The sequence below is a fragment of the Osmerus eperlanus genome, chromosome 23 (genome assembly GCF_963692335.1).
Source record: "Osmerus eperlanus chromosome 23, fOsmEpe2.1, whole genome shotgun sequence".
Taxonomy (NCBI): domain Eukaryota; kingdom Metazoa; phylum Chordata; class Actinopteri; order Osmeriformes; family Osmeridae; genus Osmerus; species Osmerus eperlanus.
In genome coordinates, this window is record NC_085040.1 from 457 (window position 1) to 23,746 (window position 23,290).

The window sequence follows — 23,290 nt, forward strand, 5'->3', positions numbered from 1 at the left end:
CCCCCCTCCTGCCCCCCCTGCCCCCCTCCTGCCCCCCCTGCCCCCCTCCTGCCCCCCTCTGCCCCCCTCCTGCCCCCCTGCCCCCCCTCCTGCCCCCCCTGCCCCCCCTCCTGCCCCCTGCCCCCTCCTGCCCCCTGCCCCCCCTGCCCCCCTCCTGCCCCCCCTCCTGCCCCCCCCCTGCCCCCCTCCTGCCCCCCCCCTGCCCCCCTCCTGCCTCCCCCCCTGCCCCCCTGCCCCCCCTCCTGCCCCCCTGCCCCCCCTCCTGCCCCCAGCCTGGTGTCTGCAGTGATCTAACCCTGCCCCCCTCCTGCCCCCCTGCCCCCCCTGCCCCCCTCCTGCCCCCCTGCCTCCCCTCCTGCCCCCCCTCCTGCCCCCCCTCCTGCCCCCCTGCCCCCTCCTGCCCCCCTGCCCCCCTCCTGCCCCCCTGCCCCCCCTCCCTGCCCCCCCCTGCCCCCCTCCTGCCCCCCCCTGCCCCCCTCCTGCCCCCCCCCTGCCCCCCTCCTGCCCCCATCCTGCCCCCCTCCTGCCCCCAGCCTGGTGTCTGCGTGGTGAGGGGGTCAGCTCTGTCCTGCTGGGAGCATCCAGCACGGAGCAGCTCCAGGAGAACCTGCGCTCCATCAGGGTACGCAGGGTGTGTGTGTAGGAGTTAATGCTCGACCCTCACTAGGATAGGAAAACAAACCAGATTGTATATGTGTGTGTGTGGAGATGTGATGTGTAGACAGAGAAGTACATGAAATTCATTGTTATTTATTCTTCTCCTCTCCTCTCCACCCTTCCTCTCCCCCTCTCCTCTCCTCTCCACCCTTCCTCTCCCCCTCTCCTCTCCTCTCCCCCTCTCCTCTCATCCTCTCCACCCTTCCTCTCCCCTCTCCTCTGCTCTCCACTCTTCCTCTCCCCTCTCATCTCTTCTCCTCTCCACCTTCCTCTCCCCCTCTCCTCTCCTCTCCACCCTTCCTCTCCCCCTCTCCTCTCCTCTCCCCCTCTCTCTCATCTCCTCTCCACCCTTCCTCTCCCCCTCTCCTCTGCTCTCCACTCTTCCTCTCCCCCTCTCATCTCTTCTCCACCCTTCCTCTCCCCCTCTCCTCTGCTCTCCACTCTTCCTCTCCCCCTCTCATCTCCTCTCCACCCTTCCTCTCCTCTCCCCCTCTCCTCTCCCCCTCTCATCTCCTCTCCACCCTTCCTCTTCTCCTCTAATCTCCACTCTTCCTCTCCCCCTCTCCTCTCCTCTCCTCTCCCCTCTCCTCTCCCCCTCTCCTCTGCTCTCCTCTCCTCTCTTCAGGTCTTGTCCCAGTTGACTCCTCCTCTGGTGTCAGAGATGGACACTCTGCTGGGGACCAAACCTAAGAAGAAGGAGACCCGCCACTGAGGAGGGGAGAGGAGGGGAGGAGAGGAGAGGAGAGGAGAGGAGAGGGGAGGAGGGGAGGGGGGAGGGGAGGAGGGGGATAAACAGAAAAGGAAGGTTAAAGAGAAGAGAGAGAGAGAGTGACTGTGCATGAATATACTAATGTACCAGATCATGTAACAAATGCTATTAGAAATACTGTCAAATACTTTCAATTACTTGAGTATTTGGTTTTATCGGTTTGGAGTGTGGGATGAGTTTGGCAGCAGAAGTACTTTAACATCTGGACTCTTGTACTCCCCTTTAACATGTGGAAACACCCCCTTTAAGAAGAACATGTAAAGCCATTGTTGTATCCTCAGGTCTATGGTTAGGGTTAGGCCTAAACCTAGTCCTAAACCCAGGACAATAGCTAGTCCTAATCCTAGACTTGAAGCTAGTCCTCGACAGCCCCAGCCCCACCACTAGCCCTTGTACTAGCCCTAGCCCTTGTACTAGCCCTAGCCCTTGTACTAGCCCTAGCCCAAGTCCCACCACTAGCCCTTGTACTAGCCCTAGCCCAAGTCCCACCACTAGCCCTTGTACTAGCCCTAGCCATTGTACTAGCCCTAGCCATTGTACTATCCCTAGCCCCAGCCCCACTACTAGCCCTTGTACTAGCCCTAGCCCTTGTACTAGCCCTAGCCATTGTACTAGCCCTAGCCATTGTACTAGCCCTAGCCCTTGTACTAGCCCTAGCCCAAGTCCCACCACTAGCCCTTGTACTAGCCCTAGCCATTGTACTAGCCCTAGCCATTGTACTAGCCCTAGCCCCAGCCCCACCACTAACCCTTGTACTATCCCTAGCCCTTGTACTATCCCTAGCCCCACCCCCAGCCCCACCACTAGTCCTTGCACTAGCCTTAGCCTTAGCCCCACCACTAGCCCTTGCACTAGCCTTAGCCTTAGCCCCACCACTAGCCCTTGCACTAGCCTTAGCCTTAGCCCCACCACTAGCCCTTGCACTAGCCTTAGCCTTAGCCCCAGCCCCACCACTAGCCCCACCACTAGTCCTTGCACTAGCCTTAGCCCCACCCCCAGCCCCACCACTAGTCCTTGCACTAGCCTTAGCCTTAGCCCCAGCCCCACCACTAGCCCTTGCACTAGCCTTAGCCCCAGCCCCACCACTAGTCCTTGCACTAGCCTTAGCCTTAGCCCCAGCCCCACCACTAGCCCTTGCACTAGCCTTAGCCTTAGCCCCAGCCCCACCACTAGCCCCACCACTAGTCCTTGCACTAGCCTTAGCCCCACCCCCAGCCCCACCACTAGTCCTTGCACTAGCCTTAGCCTTAGCCCCAGCCCCACCACTAGCCCTTGCACTAGCCTTAGCCCCAGCCCCACCACTAGCCCTTGCACTAGCCTTAGCCTTAGCCCCAGCCCCACCACTAGCCCTTGCACTAGCCTTAGCCTTAGCCCCAGCCCCACCACTAGCCCTTGCACTAGCCTTAGCCCCAGCCCCACCACTAGCCCTTGCACTAGCCTTAGCCCCAGCCCCACCACTAGTCCTTGCACTAGCCTTAGCCCCAGCCCCACCACTAGCCCTTGCACTAGCCTTAGCCTTAGCCCCACCACTAGCCCTTGCACTAGCCTTAGCCTTAGCCCCACCACTAGCCCCAGCTCTGCTTGTCTCTCCGCTAGGGGGAGCTAGACCCTGCAGACCAGTCTAGAAGTTTCACCTCATAACAACCACATATTTACTACCTCTATTATAGTAATATTTAAAATAATACTCATTGTATAACCTGATGATATTAACCTGATGATATTAACCTGACAATGTTAACCAGCTATGTATCTGTTAATCCTTCTGTGTTTGTCTGTGAAATACCCTCTAGCTCTACCCTTTATATCCTCTATCTATACCCCTCTATCTATACCCTCTATCTATACCCTCTATCTATACCCCTCTATCTATACCCCTCTATCTATACCCTCTATCTATACCCCTCTATCTATACTCCTCTATCTATACCCCTCTATCTATACTCTCTATCTATACTCTCTATCTATACCCTCTATCTACACCCCTCTATCTACACCCTCTATCTACACCCCTCTATCTATACCCCTCTATCTATACCCTCTATCTATAGCCCTCTATCTATACCCTCTATCTACACCCTCTATCTATACCCCTCTATCTATAGCCTCTATCTATACCCCTCTATCTATACCCCTCTATCTATACCCTCTATCTATAGCCCTCTATCTATACCCTCTATCTATACTCTGTCCTGTATTCTGTACCTGTGTCCTTCTCAGTGATGAGGTGAAGGAGCTGTGCAATTCTGAAGAGAATAAAGTCTTCCTGAATCCAGCCATGACCCACCGTGTCAAAACACACACACAACATAATTGTTATGATTTTATTGGTCCATACAGCAAACTGGTTAAAAAGTAAACTCAAGTTCATGAAGTCCATATATGAATATAAATATAATCTGAATATGAATAGTAAATCCATGTGTGAGTGTCTGCCTGTGTGGTGTGTGTAGTGTGTGTGGTGTGTGTAGTGTGTGTGGTGTGTGTGGTGTGTGTAGTGTGTGTGGTGTGTGTGGTGTGTGTAGTGTGTGTGGTGTGTGTGGTGTGTGTAGTGTGTGTAGTGTGTGTGGTGTGTGTAGTGTGTGTGGTGTGTGTGGTGTGTGTGGTGTGTGTAGTGTGTGTGGTGTGTGTGGTGTGTGTGGTGTGTGTAGTGTGTGTGGTGTGTGTGGTGTGTGTGGTGTGTGTGGTGTGTGTGTGTGTGTGTGGTTTCTTGTTATGGTCCTCCTTTCTCAGAGCTGTTCAGTCTGACAGGATTGCCTGTTGCATTGTGGGACAGCTGTTGCATTGTGGGACAGCGTCCTCAACATGACAGCTGAGATGAAGGCACACCTAGTTTCCCCCTCTGACATCATCGCAACACAAAGTTCTGTGTTCCACCATAGGAACACCGTCGTCACCGTAGAAACACCATCGTCACCATAGAAACACCATCGTCACCGTAGAAACGCCATCGTCAGCAAACCTGGAACAGAGTAGGTACAAGGTGTCACTGACACACACACACCACACCACACAAACAAACACACACACACATCACACAAACACTGACCCAGGATGTATGCGCAGACCAGTTTCTGGGTGAGGGAGACGGTGCAGGGGGGAACCAAGGAGCTGTGTTGTGGTTGCAGGGGGAGCAGGAGGAGGGCGACACACACCACCCCAAGCACCCCCAGCACCAGCCCCTGCTGCCGGCTACGCACTGCAGGAACACAACAGGAAGTCAAGGTACTCAGACAGGAAGTAGGGATGTCATGAGGATGGTATTATTGGCTGAGGACTGACCTGTAGGGTATCCAGGCAGGCAGGTGGGGGGCGGGGGGAGGGGGGGGTGCAGGCGAGGGCTGGGGGGGGGCAGTGTCCTCCTCTGGAGGGAGTCCTCACCCTCCTCTCCCCTCCGTAGCTCCGCCCACACCTCCCTGCTGCCAGTCCGCCCACCTCCTCGCACCTGCAGACGGAACCGGTCCCGTCTCCCCTGGTTAACGCACCTTACTTCCTGATGGCGCACCACCCTGGCAGGAAGTGAGGTCGGAGGACAGGGAAACACAAAGTTAGATGAGTGATTTTGTTTACATTTACATTACATTTATTAATTTAGCAGACACTTTTATCCAAAGTGACTTACAAGAGAGAGCTTTACAAAAAGTGCATAGGTCAATGATCATAAACAACGAGACCCAAAAACATTGCGGGTAGCCAAAACATGAAGCATACATTGTGAACAGCAAATAAGTGCCAAGTGTTTCTATTGTTTGTGTTGTAGAGTGTGTCTGGGTGTGTGTGTGTTGTAGAGTGTGTCTGGGTGTGTGTGTGTTGTAGAGTGTGTGTGTGTGTACTTACAGGTCAACACAGGACTTGGCTCTCACACTCCCCTCTGCCTCCACTACTGAGTAGAGAGAGGGAGCAGTGCACATCACTGGGGGAGAGGGGGAGAGAGGGGGAGGGGAGAGAGAGGGAGGGGGGGGAGAGAGAGGGGAGGGGGAGAGCAGGGGAGAGAGGGAGAGAGGGGGAGGGGAGAGAGAGGGAGGGGGAGAGAGAGGGAGGGTGAGAGAGAGGGAGGGGGAGAGCGGGGGAGAGAGGGGAAGAGAGAACATTATTTAGTTGATATGGTATAATTTGATGATTATCTGATAGTAGTGGATACAGCTATATTCTCACTCTTTAAAGTTAGGGGTAGTTAGGGGTGGTTAGGGGTAGACAGAGGTAGACAGGGTAGTTACTCTTGAAGGCCAGGGGGAAGGCGTAGGGGTTGTAGAGGGTCAGAACTCTCCTATGGGTGCTCCTCTGGTCAGAGTAGAATACAAGCTGGTGGGGGAACAGAAACACTGGCAGGGGGGTGGGGGAGGCAGGGGGGGAGGCAGGCTTCCTCTCTCCCCCCTTCCCCCTCCGCCTCCCCCTGCCCCCGTCCTGTCTGCTTATTGGCTGTTGCATGCTGTCCCGTCTGCCGCCATGCTGCGCTCTGCCCTTGTCACAACAGTGACATCTGGCGGCAAGAACAGAGAATTACAGATGAGACGTAGCTGGTAACTTTGCTTCTGCTTATCACCAATATGCTAAGAGATTGTTTAATTTACCTTGTTTCTACAATACATTAACATACAACGAGATGTTAGTTTGAACCTTCAGTCCTTTGTTTGGTCAGGTTGGTGTTATCTATCCCGAATATAAGCCACCCTCGTCTGTACTTATCACACTGACAGTAACAAGATACCGTCTAACTAAAAAAGCGCTGGACTTTGTAACGTTATCACTGCAAACATCCCGTCAGCAAGCATAGGTACACCCGGGTTTGGATAACGCAAACGGAGTTCGGTTCTGCGTGACCGGCTGAGGAGCAGTAGGCTGGATCAGCAAGCTAGCTAGCTTCGTTACTACCCATGTTTTTGCTCAGGTCTGTCAACTTCTAGGAAGTATAACACTAAGTAGCTGTCTCGTCTAGTATGGACGTTCAAACGTTATTCGGTTGGAGCAAAGGCGAGTTAATTGCTGAGTTTACATTTGTGAACTTACCTCGTCCACTCCACAAGACTTGTACGAGTCTAGTCAAATCCCGCCCTTGGTCAGGGAGTAACCCAATGACAAGAGACAATGACTTCAAATTCACCATCTTATTCGTCAGGGGATGTGTCCATAATTTCTCCATCAGAGTTCTTCCGTGTTTATGTTTTTACGCAGTGACATCGACAACACCCGCCCCTCCTCTCCTCTGATTGGTTCAGCCCGGGAGATGTGAGAAGCAGACAGCTCCATTGGTCCGTAAGAGTTAATCAAAAAACAAAACAATATTTACACACGCACGCACACACACACGCACGCACACACACACACACACACGATAAAGACCCTCGATAGACACACTATATCTTCCTAACCCCTTCCTCCCCTCGCTCACTCAGTCTATGCAGGGTAGCGTGCTCGCTCCCTGTAAACCGAGCCGCCCCGTGACTAAAGCATCCCCACATCGTCTCTATGAGCGTGCGCGCCCCCGCGTGTCACCTTGCCCCACTGCTGTAGAGGTAAAGCTGCAACAGCGCGAGGCCAGGGCCGGTGGGACTGTCCGGTTTGAATCACAGAAGCACGGGGACACGTCGGGAGACCGACAGTCGTTAACATGGCGGACACGAAGCCCAAAACATCTCCGAAGGCCATTAAGTTCCTGTTCGGTGGTCTGGCCGGGTAAGTAGTGGTCGGCAAAGGCCTGGTAGCGGTCACCGGTCTACACCGCAGACGGGAGCTTACGGTGCAGTGTTTGGTTACCTAACTCATGCAGACCGTGAGACCCCGGTGTGGCTTGAGAGAAAGAGAAGGAACGCGCGTGATTATCGCTGTCTCCCTGCAGGATAGTTTCAATCAGAAACAACCAAACTAGCTAGTTAGCACAGCGTTCATGACCCGTATTGATCGGTAAACAGTGTTATCAAAAGGCTTGAGCAACATAGGTTCTGGACTGCTCAGCAAAAGGTCTGAGATTGTGTGTTTTGGATTGCTCTTTAAAAGGCTTGAGCTCATCATAGGTTTTGGACTCCTCTGAAAAAGGTCTGAGCTTGGGTTTTGATTAGCTACTTTATATTTTCACATTTTTTATTTATATTGGAAAACCACAAAGACTGGCTCGAGATACCGCAAAGACGTGTTCAGAAGGGGTTTATTACTTTTATTACTTACAATATTGTTTTTATCGATTTTATGTAAAGCATCTTGAGCTGCAATTCTTGTATGAAATGTGCTATATAAATAAAGTCTTCTTCTTCTTATTATTATTATTATTATCCCTGTGTGAGTTAACCTCTGGGATCGCAGCCCCACTGTGGCTAACATTTCGGTTTACCAAACCAGACCAGACCGTCTTTCGTACCAGTTGCCAGTAGGGCCATATTACTCGCGTGACCATAAACAGCCGTGTTTGTGAAAGCTGTTGCTGTTGTGAGCGTCACACACTGTTTAAAGGTCACGAACACAAGCCTCTTTGCTGTGGCCGGTTCTCCGGTTCTGACATGGTTTTAGCCCAGTACACACAGGGGTAGATTTACTAACACTGCGCAGTTTACGCTGCGTCTGTTTATGCGAGTTCGGTATGCGTCCTCATTTTGCGTAGTATTTATTAAACCTGACACCCATCAGGCAATCAGCGCATACTCCCCCCTCTAGCGTAATTAGCGCGCCTCTAAAAGAACAGTGGGCCTGCATGTATCTATCATGGATCTTCCTACGGGAAAAAGAAAGTGCAAGCTTACATTTTGTGACATGCATGAAGTAACAGCAAGCCTGAACATATTACAGAGCAGAACATCCACACCCTCGGAAAATATTGGCCCTCGGATCACTGCTGCCTGAATAAGGTACATCTGTACACACAGGAAAAGGCGCTCCTGGTTTAGACCTGCTTTTAAGAGGCGGAGAATTTACCCCGCATAATAGAGGCGCACTCTTACTGGCAGTCTTTGTAAATACCGCGGAATATATAATTAGGCGCACTTTACGCGTATCCTCCCACTTTCCCCATGACCCTCCCACTTTCCCCCTGACCCTCCCACTTTCCCCATGACCCTCCCACTTTCCCCCTGACCCTCCCACTTTCCCCATGACCCTCCCACTTTCCCCATGACTCCCACGAACGCATATTGAAAGCGCAACTTGTCTGTTCTCGTTCATGTGGCAGGCAATCTGCGATTTTACCCAAGTGCGCCCTGTTTGGGGGGAGAGGGTGTTTACAATAACATTGTAAACATGCAGATTAAGAACAGGGGCTTATTTTACTCCCCTATTCTCACTCCCCCCCCTTCCCATCTGCCCTCATGCCTTCATCAGAAAGTCAGGGTCAGTGTTTCTGTAGCATCAGTGGTCCTGCAGGTACCAAGACAGGAGATGGTGTGTGTACGAACTCTCTCCTGCACTGGGGCACCTGTTAGTGGAACTACTGACCAAGTGTCTGTGTGTGTGCAGGATGGGGGCCACAGTGTTCGTACAGCCTCTGGACCTGGTGAAGAACAGGATGCAGCTGGCAGGTCAGGGGTCAAAGGCCAAGGAGTACAAGACCAGCTTCCACGCCCTGGGGTCCATCCTGAGGAACGAGGGTCTGGGGGGCATCTACACTGGGTACACACACACACACGCCCTGGGGTCCATCCTGAGGAACGAGAGTCTGGGGGCATCTACACTTTACACTCACACAAACACACCCACCTTCATGCACACTCACTCACCCCCCCCTCCAGTCTGTCTGCAGGTCTGCTGCACACTCACTCACCCCCCCCTCCAGTCTGTCTGCAGGTCTGCTGCACACTCACTCACCCCCCCCTCCAGTCTGTCTGCAGGTCTGCTGCACACTCACTCACCCCCCCCCTCCAGTCTGTCTGCAGGTCTGCTGCACACTCACTCCCCCCCCCCTCCAGTCTGTCTGCAGGTCTGCTGCACACTCACTCCCCCCCCCCTCCCCCCCCTCCAGTCTGTCTGCAGGTCTGCTGCACACTCACTCTCCCCCCCCTCCAGTCTGTCTGCAGGTCTGCTGCACACTCACTCACCCCCCCCTCCAGTCTGTCTGCAGGTCTGCTGCACACTCACTCACCCCCCCCTCCAGTCTGTCTGCAGGTCTGCTGCACACTCACTCACCCCCCCCTCCAGTCTGTCTGCAGGTCTGCTGCACACTCACTCACCCCCCCCTCCAGTCTGTCTGCAGGTCTGCTGCACACTCACTCACCCCCCCCTCCAGTCTGTCTGCAGGTCTGCTGCACACTCACTCACCCCCCCCCTCCAGTCTGTCTGCAGGTCTGCTGCACACTCACTCCCCCCCCCCTCCAGTCTGTCTGCAGGTCTGCTGCACACTCACTCACCCCCCCCTCCCCCCCCTCCAGTCTGTCTGCAGGTCTGCTGCACACTCACTCTCCCCCCCCTCCAGTCTGTCTGCAGGTCTGCTGCACACTCACTCCCCCCCCCCCTCCAGTCTGTCTGCAGGTCTGCTGCACACTCACTCACCCCCCCCCCCCCCCCTCCAGTCTGTCTGCAGGTCTGCTGCACACTCACTCACCCCCCCCTCCCCCCCCTCCAGTCTGTCTGCAGGTCTGCTGCACACTCACTCACCCCCCCCTCCCCCCCCTCCAGTCTGTCTGCAGGTCTGCTGCACACTCACTCCCCCCCCCCTCCCCCCCCTCCAGTCTGTCTGCAGGTCTGCTGCACACTCACTCCCCCCCCCCTCCAGTCTGTCTGCAGGTCTGCTGCACACTCACTCACCCCCCCCTCCAGTCTGTCTGCAGGTCTGCTGCACACTCACTCCCCCCCCCCCTCCAGTCTGTCTGCAGGTCTGCTGCACACTCACTCTCCCCCCCCTCCAGTCTGTCTGCAGGTCTGCTGCACACTCACTCACCCCCCCCTCCAGTCTGTCTGCAGGTCTGCTGCACACTCACTCCCCCCCCCCTCCAGTCTGTCTGCAGGTCTGCTGCACACTCCCCCCCCCCTCCCCCCCCCTCCAGTCTGTCTGCAGGTCTGCTGCACACTCACTCCCCCCCCCCCTCCAGTCTGCCTGCAGGTCTGCTGCACACTCACTCCCCCCCCCCTCCAGTCTGTCTGCAGGTCTGCTGCACACTCACTCACCCCCCCCTCCAGTCTGTCTGCAGGTCTGCTGCACACTCACTCCCCCCCCCCTCCAGTCTGTCTGCAGGTCTGCTGCACACTCACCCCCCCCTCCCCCCCCCTCCAGTCTGTCTGCAGGTCTGCTGCACACTCACTCCCCCCCCCCTCCAGTCTGTCTGCAGGTCTGCTGCACACTCACTCCCCCCCCCCTCCAGTCTGTCTGCAGGTCTGCTGCACACTCACTCACCCCCCCCTCCAGTCTGTCTGCAGGTCTGCTGCACACTCACTCACCCTCCCCTCCAGTCTGTCTGCAGGTCTGCTGCACACTCACTCACCCCCCCCTCCAGTCTGTCTGCAGGTCTGCTGCACACTCACTCCCCCCCCCCTCCAGTCTGTCTGCAGGTCTGCTGCACACTCACTCACCCCCCCCTCCAGTCTGTCTGCAGGTCTGCTGCACACTCACTCCCCCCCCCCCTCCAGTCTGTCTGCAGGTCTGCTGCACACTCACCCCCCCCTCCCCCCCCCTCCAGTCTGTCTGCAGGTCTGCTGCACACTCACTCCCCCCCCCCTCCAGTCTGTCTGCAGGTCTGCTGCACACTCACTCCCCCCCCCCTCCAGTCTGTCTGCAGGTCTGCTGCACACTCACTCCCCCCCCCCTCCAGTCTGTCTGCAGGTCTGCTGCACACTCACTCCCCCCCCCCTCCAGTCTGTCTGCAGGTCTGCTGCACACTCACTCACCCCCCCCTCCAGTCTGTCTGCAGGTCTGCTGCACACTCACTCACCCCCCCCTCCAGTCTGTCTGCAGGTCTGCTGCGCCAGGCCACCTACACCACCACCAGGCTGGGCATCTACACTGTGCTGTTTGAGAAGATGACCTCCGCGGACGGGACGCCCCCCAGCTTCCTGCTCAAGGCTCTCATCGGCATGACGGCCGGGGCCACCGGGGCCTTTGTGGGCACGCCTGCAGAGGTGGCTCTCATACGCATGACAGCTGACGGAAGGTGAGGAGGGGGCGACAGACTTTTATATTGTGTGTGCATCAGTCACTACATGCATGTGTTCCCTTACTCCCCAACACTGTGTGTGTGTGTGCAGACTGCCTGCAGACCAGAGGAGAGGTTACTCCAACGTGTTCAACGCTTTGGCCCGCATCACCAGGGAGGAGGGAATCACCACACTCTGGAGGGTAGGAGAGAGAGAGAGTGCTGTGGGTGTGTATGTGTGTGTGTGTGTGTGTATGTGTGTGTACAGTAAATGTATTTGTTGTGTGGGTGTTCCATGGATTGATGTGTGTTTCAGGGGTGTATACCCACCATGGCTTGATGTGTGTGTGTGTGTTTCAGGGGTGTGTACCCACCATGGCTTGATGTGTGTGTGTGTTTCAGGGGTGTATACCCAGCATGGCTTGATGTGTGTGTGTGTGTGTGTTTCAGGGGTGTATACCCAGCATGGCTTGATGTGTGTGTGTGTGTGTGTTTCAGGGGTGTATACCCAGCATGGCTTGATGTGTGTGTGTGTGTGTGTTTCAGGGGTGTATACCCACCATGGCTTTATGTGTGTGTGTGTGTTTCAGGGGTGTATACCCACCATGGCTTTATGTGTGTGTGTGTGTGTGTGTGTTTCAGGGGTGTGTACCCACCATGGCTTTATGTGTGTGTGTGTGTGTGTTTCAGGGGTGTGTACCCACCATGGCTTGATGTGTGTGTGTGTTTCAGGGGTGTATACCCACCATGGCTTGATGTGTGTGTGTGTGTGTGTTTCAGGGGTGTGTACCCACCATGGCTTTATGTGTGTGTGTGTGTGTGTTTCAGGGGTGTATACCCACCATGGCTTGATGTGTGTGTGTGTGTGTGTTTCAGGGGTGTATACCCACCATGGCTTTATGTGTGTGTGTGTGTGTGTGTGTTTCAGGGGTGTGTACCCACCATGGCTTGATGTGTGTGTGTGTTTCAGGGGTGTATACCCACCATGGCTTAATGTGTGTGTGTGTGTGTGTGTGTGTGTGTTTCAGGGGTGTGTACCCACCATGGCTTGATGTGTGTGTGTGTGTGTGTTTCAGGGGTGTGTACCCACCATGGCTTGATGTGTGTGTGTGTGTGTGTGTGTTTCAGGGGTGTGTACCCACCATGGCTTGATGTGTGTGTGTGTGTGTGTTTCAGGGGTGTGTACCCACCATGGCGAGGGCTGTTGTGGTGAACGCTGCTCAGCTGGCTTCATACTCTCAGACTAAACAGGGTCTGCTAGACTCAGGTACGCACACACCCACACCCTCATACTCTCAGACTAAACAGGGTCTGCTAGACTCAGGTACGCACACACACACACCCTCATACTCTCAGACTAAACAGGGTCTGCTAGACTCAGGTACGCACACACACACACCCTTATACTCTCAGACTAAACAGGGTCTGCTAGACTCAGGTACGCACACACACACACCCTCATACTCTCAGACTAAACAGGGTCTGCTAGACTCAGGTACGCACACACACACACCCTCATACTCTCAGACTAAACAGGGTCTGCTAGACTCAGGTACGCACACACACACACCCTCATACTCTCAGACTAAACAGGGTCTGCTAGACTCAGGTACGCACACACACAATTTACACACACACTCTAAGCACATGCTCACACACACTCTTGTATCACATTCTTATATCACAAAAATCACATTCCCCCAGCCGGAAGCTCACTTCTTTAAACAAAACCAAAACAAACACAATACCATAGTCTGGGTGAATACTCGATTCTGATTGGCTGCAGGGCTCACCGTTCTTAATGTGCTGGCTACGTAGGATGAGCCTGTGTCATAGGTGGGTAATGAAAGAAAAGGTTTATCAGGGGCGAAGCCATCACAACAGGGGCGGAGCCATCACAACAGGGGCGGAGCCATCACAGCACACGCTGTAACAGGGCGGAGCCATCACAACACACGCTGTAACAGGGCGGAGCCATCACAACACACGCTGTAACAGGGCGGAACCATCACAACAGGGGCGGAACCATCACAACACACGCTGTAACAGGGCGGAGCCATCGCAGCACACGCTGTAACAGGGCGGAGCCATCACAACACACGTTGTAACAGGGCGGAGCCATCACAGCACACGCTGTAACAGGGCGGAGCCATCACAACACACGCTGTAACAGGGCGGAATCATCACAACACACGCTGTAACAGGGCAGAACCATCACAACACACGCTGTAACAGGGCGGAGCCACAACGGGTGTTTCTGCAGGGTATTTACACACAGTAACAGGGGGTGTTACTGCAGGGTATTTACACACAGTAACAGGGGTGTTTCTGCAGGGTATTTACACACAGTAACAGGGGTGTTTCTGCAGGGTATTTACACACAGTAACAGGGGTGTTTCTGCAGGGTATTTACACACAGTAACAGGGGTGTTTCTGCAGGGTATTTACACACAGTAACGGGTGTTTCTGCAGGGTATTTACACACAGTAACAGGGGTGTTACTGCAGGGTATTTACACACAGTAACAGTGGTGTTTCTGCAGGGTATTTACACACATTAACAGGGGTGTTTCTGCAGGGTATTTACACACAGTAACAGGGGTGTTTCTGCAGGGTATTTACACACATTAACAGGTGTTTCTGCAGGGTATTTACACACAGTAACAGGGGTGTTTCTGCAGGGTATTTACACACAGTAACAGGGGTGTTTCTGCAGGGTATTTACACACAGTAACGGGTGTTTCTGCAGGGTATTTACACACAGTAACAGTTTTTTTTCTGCAGGGTATTTTGGGGATGACATTCTGTGTCATTTCTGCGCCAGTATGATTAGTGGCCTCGTTACCACGGCAGCATCGATGCCTGTGGACATCGTCAAGACCAGGTGAGGGTCCCCTCCCCTCCTCTCCTCCTCTATTCTTCTCCTCCTTCCTCACCCCTCCTCCTCCTCCTCCTCCTCCCTGTGTGTCTTATAAATATATCAACTCACAAAAAAAAACTCCCTCTCTCTCTCCCTCATCACTCCCTGTCCCTCTCTCTCCCTCCCCCTCTCCCTCCCCCCCTCGCTCGCTCTCTCTCCCTGTCCCTCTCTCTCCCTGTCCCTCTCTTTCGCTCTCTCCTCTCTCTCTATCCCTCTCTCCCTACCCCCCCCCCTCTCTCTCTCTTTCTCTCTCCCTCCCCCTCTCGCTCTCTCTCCTCTCTCTCTATCCCCCCGCTCTCTCTCTCTTTCTCTCTCTCTCTCTCTCTCTCTCTCTCTCTCTCTCTCTCTCTCTCTCTCTCTCTCTCTCTCTCTCTCTCCAGGATCCAGAGCATGAGGATGATTGATGGAAAGCCGGAGTACAAGAATGGTGTAGTACGTACCTCCCCTCCAACACCCCACACAGTGTGTGTAGCGTTTAGTGATGGTGTGTAGTGATGGTGTGTGTAGTGTATAGTGATGCAGTACCTCCTCCCCTCCTGCAGGAGGTGCTGGTGAAGGTGGTGCGAAACGAGGGCTTCTTCTCTCTGTGGAAGGGCTTCACTCCGTACTACGCCCGCCTCGGCCCTCACACAGTCCTCACCTTCATATTCCTGGAGCAGATGAACAAGCTCTACAAGAAATACTTCCTGGACTAGACACACCTATACACACACACACTTATACTCACACACACACACACTTATACTCACACACACCAGGTTAGGGAGTGACCTTTCACCTGTCATTCTGCCCTACAACAGTCCCAACTGCCTAGCACACACACACACACACACATACACACACACGCACACACATGGTTGGGGCTCCCAAGATGAAGCACAACTCCCAAGAAGACCTCGGGTAGGGGGGGGGGGGGGGGAGCTGGTTGTACAACTGACCCTGATAAGACATTCACACACATAGACCTCTTCAACACGCACACCATACACACACTCACACGTGATATACACACACACAGTCATACAGACACACAAGTTCTCAGACAGATAGATGTGTTGGTGTTCTAAGCAACAGGAAAAAGCTGGTAGTGTTCCTGGTGCATCATGGGAAGGCAGGGAGCTGCTCCGGTAACCATGGAGATGGCCCCTGTCAGAGTTGTTGATTAAATTTTTTTTCTGAAACTTCCTCTGTGTCTTAGACTGGTGCTTCACACACACAAACACATGTGTAAATGAAATGCTACAGTTGGTAGCTAAAGCTAGCTAAAGAGAGCTGCTAGCAAAGCTACAGTAGCTAGCTAGAGAGGGGGGCTTGCTATGCTATGGTAAGTAGTTAGTGAGGGACAGGTGCTAGCTATGCAACAGTAGCTAGCTGCATGTCCAGACATATTTTTGCTGTTTACAGCCATACACACACATTCTTTGTTAGTTTGTTTCAGCTAGTCTGTTGTGTCTACCTGCCTGTCTAGAGACCTGTCTGTCTGTGTGTCTACCTGCCTGTCTAGATACCTGTCTGTCTGTGTGTCTATCTACCCACCTCTTCTTGACCATTTTCTATTCCTCCCTCATACCTCCGCCTCCATCTCTAACTCCACCCATCTCTCTTTCTTTGCCAAATAAGGTCTTGCACAACCCAAACTGACTGCTCAGCACCCATCCAAACACACCCACATACACGATTTCTCTCACAGACTCACTGACAGTGGGGCGTTTGATAACTTGTATAAAATGTGTGTTTGCAACCACTTCCTGTCTGTTCATGTTGATGCAGGAAGTCAGTGTTGCAGCTCCGTTAGCTGCAGGAAGTGTGTCACACCACTGAAACCGATCAAAGCTTCCCTGTGCTAACGAGTGAGTGTGTGTGAGGAAGAGTGTGTGTGTGTGTGTGCATGTGAGTGAGTGTGTGTGTGCATGTGAGTGTGTGTGTGTGTGTGCATGTGAGTGAGTGTGTGCATGTGAGTGTGTGTGTGTGTGTGCATGTGAGTGAGTGTGTGTGTGCATGTGAGTGTGTGTGTGTGTGTGCATGTGAGTGAGTGTGTGTGTGTGTGTGCATGTGAGTGAGTGTGGGCATGTGAGTGAGTGTTTGTGTGTGTGTCTTCATGAAGCTGTGATGAAATTCTGCACATAAACCATTTTCACTGAGAGACTTGAGAAAGAGGGAATGAGGAGAGACACAGAGGTGTGTGTGTGTGCATGTGAGTGAGTGTGTGTGTGCGAGTGTGTGTGTGTGAGGGGTTTCGCCTCCAGGGATCGATTCTGAAGCCATGTCATCAGACTTGTATTAACAGGTCCTTCTCCTATCTCTCTCTCCCACCCTCCCCCTCCTCTCTCTCTCCTCCCACCTACCGCCCTCTCTCTCTCCCCCACCCTCCCCCTCCAACACACATACAACACACACTAACCATTGTCTGCAGGCAACACACTGTCTTCTGATTGGCTGATGAAACTAGTAACGGTGCATCTCTGCTTCTTGCTTTAAATGAGTGTGTGTGTATACCTAAGGTCCACTGTGACGTAAACGCACACCATAATATGTAATATGTATAATATGTATACACCATGTCATAACCTGTTAATAACCTGTGTGTGTGTAGATAGAACCGGTTAAACCTGGGGAACTGCATACTTGTATATCCTGCTGATCCCCCTCACACACACAAATGTACACAAGCACACACACACACACACTTCGCTGAAACAGGTAAAAGTTGCCCTGAGCTACATGTGGAAATGTGTCGCTTGCACGGAGATACTGCCAACAGAGGAAGAAAGTTGATCGGAAAGTTGGAATATTCTGTCGGTAAGTGGGACCGAAACTGCATGTCGCTCTCGCTGCGTGTGTGCGCGTGTCATGGAGGAACTAAGCCCAGGGGATGGGCGCGGGACCTGGCGGCTGCTATATAACAGCGCGAGACCTCTTCCTGCTTCATTCTTTCTTCTCGTCTCGAGTCTCCAACAGGTACGTGACACACACACACACACACACACACACACACACACACACACACACACACACACACACTCGCGGCGACTCGGAAACTAAAGTTTTAAAGTTTACAACTGTTTGTTCATTGTACATGGATTTTCCTTCTTCTTTTTTTGCGTTTAGTTGTTAAGTCAAAAAACTAGTATTTAACTTTCGCCGCTGCTTTCCTCTTCTCTGAATAATAACAGGAAGTATTTGACAGAATGTGTACAATTTGTTACATGATCTGGTACTTTAGTATACTCATGCACATGTCTCTTTTCTCCTCTCCTTTCCCCTCCTCTCCTCTACCCGTCTCCCCCTCTCCTCTCCCCCTCTCCCCTTCTCCTCTCCTCTACCCGTCTCCCCTTCTCCTCTCCCCCTCTCCGCTCCTCTCTAGGATAAATCATGTCAGGTTGGGATTCGTGGTTGGCAAGTCTGACGGCCGGTGAGAAAACGGTATATTGTACATTTGTATTTTTTGTAATATTTGTATTTTATATTGTAATTACGGCAACTTAGATTTTATTTTATTGTATATTTTATTTAATTCTAATTCCACTTAGTACTGCTAGTTTATGTAACCTTAGTATAGATAGTCCACATATTTAAATTTTAGGTCCCTATATGTTTATTGTATGCACCTTTCTGTCAAAGCAAATTCCTTGTCTGTGCAAACTTTCATGGCGAATAAATCCCATTCTGATTCTGATTCTGAAGTTCCAAGAAGGTGCGATCGTGGGGCACGAGCCTGGAGCAGAGTCAGTGTGGACGGCGACACCAGGGGGGAAGCTTGCAAACATCACGGTAGGTTCAGCCTTCGCATGTGCTTGTGTGTGTGGGTGCAGGTGTGTACGTGTAGTTTTGGTGGAGGCAGGGATGCGCACAAGCCCTGTGAGAGGCCAGTTTCCGGGGTGCGGATGTAACCCCGGAAACTGGCCTCCACAGGGCTTGTGGATGTACCCCGCCAGCTCTCTCCGCTCCTTATTTGGTGACGTTGTTTCAAACTGCATGAAATGTAGGAAGTGGTTTAAGGGGCGCGATGCTGTCTCACTTCCCCTTCTGCCTGCACAGTTTAGCTACTAGTCACACACAGACACACACTGTCTCTCAGAAGCTTCCTCCATGTCACATGAGGGGCATAAAGCCTGTTTTTTAGGTTTGTGACCAAACACACAGCACACACACTGCTAGAATGTGGCTGCCTCTCTGCCGTTTAAGCGGGCGTGGCATTTCGCCACATACCTGCAGTGTTTCAACACATGTACACACATGTACACACATGTACACACATGTACACTCATGTACACTCACACAAACATTATTTTTCAGAAGAGAGAACTGTTCATGGTGTGCGTGTGTGTGTATGTGTGTGTGTGTGTGTGTGTGTGTGAGAGAGAGAGTTTCAGGAAGTGGATGATCTCTGAAGGCAGCAGTGTGTACGTGTGTGTTCTTGTGCGGTTTTCAAATCGTTCTTTCATGTCTCAACCTGTTGTGAATTTCTGACCCTCTCCCTCCTCTCCCTTCATCTCCCTCTCCCTCCCTTATTTCAACCATCTTTATTAATGTCTAATTTTCATCCATCTTTCTTGATGTTTAATTTTCTCCATCTCTGAACTTGTTCTGCGTGTGTGTTGTATAGGGGAGTCAGGTGGCTGAGCGGTTAGGGAAGCGGGCTAGTAATCAGAAGGTTGCCTGTTAGATTCCCAGCCGTGCAAAATGACGTTGTGTCCTTGGGCAAGGCACTTCACCCTACTTGCCTCGGGGAGAATGTCCCTGTACTTACTGTAAGTCGCTCTGGATAAGAGTGTCTGCTAAATGACTAAATGTATGTTGTGAGCAGGTTTAACTACTGCTGCTCTCTAGTGGTGAGGTGAGAGAACAGCACCCAATCAGACACTGAGTGTGTGTGTATATTTGAGCGTGTGTAAGTGTTGGTATTAGGGTCACAGGTAGTGTGTGTGTGTCTGTGCATGTCTTGGTATTCGTATGTATGTTTGCGTCCATGTTTGTGTGTGTGAGGGGTGTGGCAGAGGTAGAGGGCATGACCAGACTAGAGCTGCAGGAATTCAATGGTTGAAAATCTGAGGAATTTAGATAGAACAGATGGGAGGAGGGAGGGAGAGAGAGAGGAAGGTAGGAGATATAGAGGAAGGGAGAGAGAGGAGAAGTTGTGAAAAGGTACAGTGTTGTGGTCTCTTACCTTCTGTGTCTAAATCTGTTTATTAGTTCAGACCCAATGTGAGACCAGGGTGAGTTGAGAACATGTCTCACCCTGACTGCTGTGTGAGGTGTGTGTCTGTGTGTGTGTGGTGTGTGTGTATCTGTGTGTGTGTGTGGTGTGTGTGTCTGTGTGTGTGGTGTGTGTGTATCTGTGTGTGTGTGTGGTGTGTGTGTCTGTGTGTGTGGTGTGTGTGAGGTGTGTGTCTGTGTGTCTGTGTGTGTGTGAGGTGTGTCTGTGTGTGTGTGGTGTGTGTGTGTGAGGTGTGTGTCTGTGTGTGTGTGTGTGTGTGTGTGTGGAGATACTCAGTTTCTAACTATGCTTATCGTAAATGGAAGGAGTGAGGCATCTGCGTAGGAGGGAGGGAGCAGGGTGGAAGTCCAGTGGTCTGACCCTGCTGTGATGTCTCCCCAGGCAGCAGAGATCAAGATGCTGGTGGGGAAAGACCGCTCCCCCCTGTTCTCTGGGGCTCTGACGGTGGGGGGGGTGAAGTGCACCGCCCTGAGAGACACGCTGCTGTCGGAAGACGCGAAAACCCTGGACCTGAAAACCAAGGTCTACGACGGCCAGCCGGACACCTTCGGCATCTCTATAGCCAAGACCCCCAATGGTACACACACACACCACACACACGCTCACAGAGACACACCACACACACACAAACACACCACACACACACACCACACACACACACACATCATCTCTATAGCCAAGACCCCAAGGGTACACACACACACCACACACACACACACACTCCACACACACACGCTCACAGAGACACACACTCCACACACACACACACAAATGCTCATACACGCACAGATATGTTGTAGTTCTAGCTACATTCTAGTAACTAATGTCTCTCCTCCTCCTCTCCTCTCCTTGTCTCCTCTCCTTGTCTCCTCCTGTCCTCCTCTCCTTGTCTCCTCTCCTTGTCTCCTCTCCTCTCCTTGTCTCCTCCTCTCCTCTCCTTGTCTCCTCCTCTCCTCTCCTCTCCTCCTCTCCTTGTCTCCTCTCCTCCTCTCCTCTCCGTGTCTCCTCTCTTCCTCTCCTCCTCTCCTCTCCTTGTCTCCTCTCCTTGTCTCCTCTCCTTGTCTCCTCCTCTCTGTGTCTCCTCTCCGTGTCTCCTCTCCTTGTCTCCTGTCCTCCTCTCCTCCTCCAGCCCTGGTCATCTGTAAAGGGCAGAAGGAAACCCATGGAGGAGTTCTGAACAAGAGAGTGTCTGAAGTGGCTGAGCAGTTACGAACAGCGGGATACTGATCCCCGACCCCCTGTGCCCTATAACCCCCACTGCCAAATAAAAGAAAACAGTTTTAATTTAAATGTGTGTGTGTGTTTGTTGGGGGGGATCTCCAGTGAGGAAGGCTCATAAACTTCAAACCTGTGATGTGTGTGTGTATGTATATGGGGTCAGATGGCTGAGCAGTTAGGGAATAGGGCTACCAATCAGAAGGTTGCTGGTTCAATTCCTGGCCATTCCAAAATGATGTGTCCCTAGGCAAGGCACTTCACCCTACTTGCCTCGGGGGAATGTCCCTGTACGTCGCTGTAAATCGCTCTGGATAAGAACGTCTGGTAAATGACTAAATGTAAATGTGTGAGAGCATGTGTATTTGTGTGTGAATGTGTGTGTTTCATCTTACAATGTGTAACCTCAGTAAGCAAGGAAACATTAATTCCTGGACTGTCTCACACTAAGTGTGCGTCTGTGTGTGTGAGAAGGGTGTGTGTTTGTGTAGAAAGGGTTCAGCTCGTATGAGGTTAATTTTAGCCCTCTAAAGGCTAGAGTGGGATTGAGGAAAGGGTATGGAAGTGTGGTGTGTGAGTGTGTCTATATGGTGTGTGATGTGTGTGTATGTGGTGTGTGTGTGTGTGTGGTGTGACAGTGGAAAGGTTAGGGTGCATGTGAGAGAGATACTGTGTGACAGGCAAAGGGTAGGGGAGTGTGTGTAATATGTGTGGTGCATGGTGGATGTGTGAGAGAGAGAGAGAGAGAGAGAGAGAGAGAGAGAGAGAGAGAGAGAGAGAGAGAGAGAGAGAGAGAGAGAGAGAGAGAGAGAGAGAAAGAGAGAGGTCAGGGTGGAAGGACTGGCCTTTTACTAGACCTCAGTCTCACGTTCCTGCTGAGGGTGAACTCTGACCTTTTTCCTCTGTTAGGGAGCGTCTCACATGATGGGTAGAAGGAGGGAGGAGGGGAGGAAGGAGGACAGGAGTGAGGGAGGAGGGGTGGAAGGAGGAGAGGAGTGAGGGACGGAGGGGAGGAAGGAGGAGAGGAGTGAGGGACGGAGGGGAGGAAGGGAGGAATACTGGAATAGAGAAAGGGAAGGGTGGGTGGGGGGATGCTGGGATAGAGGGATGCAGGTGTGACGGTATGTAACAGACGTAGTCTTGCAAGTTCCGTCAGAGTTTTCCGGACCGTGTTCATCCTTCACCGAGGATCGAACACGCCATCTCTGACTTCCCAAGCGCCACCACTACCAGCTACGCCAAAGAAAAGCTAGCTATTCAATGACGCGGGTGGCCTGTTACATACTTGAGGAGTTAGTTTCACTGATTCACACCGGCTACACAGGGATGAAGGGATGTATTCAAAGAACAAGGAATGGAGGGATAGAGGAGAAGGAGGGAGGAATGGAGGGATAGAGGGATGAAGGTATAGGCTGCATGGATGGAGGGATAGAGGGATGTATTAAAGGAGTGAGGAATGGAGGAAGAGAAGGGTGGAGGGCTGCAGGGATAGAGGGAGGGAGGATTTAACACAGATGATGATCAATGATTAATCTTATAATTTATCAATGATATTTTGGATAATCCGATGAGAGAATCTGCCAATCACGCGGGGGTCAGTCTGTCTCCCCGTGCGCCGTTCCACACTGCCGGCCTCCGCCTGTAGCGCGCGGAATCAATTTTGAGACGGTCCCTAACGCACGCTCCTTATCGGGGTACGGCCCACCGCCCCGCTTATAAAAGTAACCGGGGGACGCTGGGAGGCACTTTTCAAGTCATCCGGACCTTCACCTTACAGCCGCCACACCCCTCACGTAAGTCCTGTTTCTCCGGTGTTTTAGAACTAGAAAACTCCTCTAACTCGCGGTTTCTTGGCAGTTTGAAAAGTCTGATTGGAAGCTGCTTGTGCTGCTGTTACAGAATACGGAAACGCAGATTATATTTTCAGCACAATCGTTTTACAGTCGACGGTCAAATAACGTTTGTAGGAGATAGTAGTTCGTGCAGCAGTGAGCCGCGGTGGTCGTTTGCACGGTTGGTTTGCTTCATATTGTTATGATAAATCTGGATACTTCACTGTTTCAAGGGAGACAGCGTAGTTCGTGGAGTTCACTGTAACGTTTGATATGTCATAATTTTAGCTGACGCTGTAATAGAAACAGAAGAAAGTGTTGTAAAAAGTATTTTGGTGGTTCGTATCGGTAGTGGAGAGTGTGCGTGCATGGTTTCAGTCAGCCTTCCATTAAAACATTGTGAGTCACGAGCTGCATGACCGTGAGTGGAGGTTGGCTACACACGTCCTCCAGACCCGCGTCTCGGTTGTTTTTCGACCGTAAATGAACGGTCAAAGTCCGGTAACGATTACTGTCACGTACATCCTGTGCGTCAGTTGCGCCATGGCCGTGCTTTTTCTTCTGTTAATCACGAGCTGATTAGGAAGGGTGAGGTACATGCAACACCTGCGGGGGGCGGTGTGTGTGTGGACAG

At 52.4% G+C, this 23,290-nt stretch overlaps 3 protein-coding genes across 9 annotated transcripts; 2 read left to right on the forward strand and 1 right to left on the reverse strand.

Moving 5' to 3' along the window:
* Positions 1-3,736: 3,736 nt before the first annotated feature.
* LOC134009687 (motile sperm domain-containing protein 1-like) lies at positions 3,737-6,753 on the reverse strand. 6 transcript variants are annotated; one of them, XM_062449277.1, is made up of 7 exons: positions 6,434-6,750; positions 5,644-5,906; positions 5,264-5,339; positions 4,709-4,935; positions 4,476-4,625; positions 4,333-4,388; positions 3,737-4,292 (listed from the first exon to the last, which is right to left on the reverse strand). In XM_062449277.1, the coding sequence occupies exons 2-6, from the start codon at positions 5,852-5,854 to the stop codon at positions 4,360-4,362; spliced, it is 693 nt and encodes a 230-aa protein (XP_062305261.1). In that variant the 5' UTR covers positions 5,855-5,906; positions 6,434-6,750; the 3' UTR covers positions 3,737-4,292; positions 4,333-4,359. The 6 variants fall into 6 exon arrangements, with proteins under 6 accessions (XP_062305261.1, XP_062305259.1, XP_062305258.1 ...); XM_062449275.1 differs by having other exon boundaries at positions 3,737-4,333; positions 4,374-4,625; positions 6,434-6,753; XM_062449274.1 differs by having other exon boundaries at positions 4,333-4,625; positions 6,434-6,753.
* A 128-nt stretch (positions 6,754-6,881) lies between these two features.
* slc25a11 (solute carrier family 25 member 11) lies at positions 6,882-15,558 on the forward strand. The gene is made up of 8 exons (XM_062449272.1): positions 6,882-7,099; positions 8,867-9,019; positions 11,284-11,490; positions 11,585-11,675; positions 12,649-12,739; positions 14,256-14,355; positions 14,772-14,823; positions 14,934-15,558. Exons 1-8 carry the CDS (start codon positions 7,035-7,037, stop codon positions 15,084-15,086), a joined length of 912 nt encoding a protein of 303 aa, XP_062305256.1. The 5' UTR covers positions 6,882-7,034; the 3' UTR covers positions 15,087-15,558.
* A 1,585-nt stretch (positions 15,559-17,143) lies between these two features.
* pfn1 (profilin 1) lies at positions 17,144-20,899 on the forward strand. Of its 2 annotated transcripts, none has more exons than XM_062449820.1 (5): positions 17,144-17,349; positions 17,756-17,814; positions 18,076-18,166; positions 19,995-20,186; positions 20,739-20,899. In XM_062449820.1, the coding sequence occupies exons 2-5, from the start codon at positions 17,764-17,766 to the stop codon at positions 20,834-20,836; spliced, it is 432 nt and encodes a 143-aa protein (XP_062305804.1). In that variant the 5' UTR covers positions 17,144-17,349; positions 17,756-17,763; the 3' UTR covers positions 20,837-20,899. The 2 variants fall into 2 exon arrangements, with proteins under 2 accessions (XP_062305804.1, XP_062305803.1); XM_062449819.1 differs by having other exon boundaries at positions 17,153-17,349; positions 18,076-18,162; positions 19,991-20,186.
* The last annotated feature ends 2,391 nt before the right edge of the window (positions 20,900-23,290 follow it).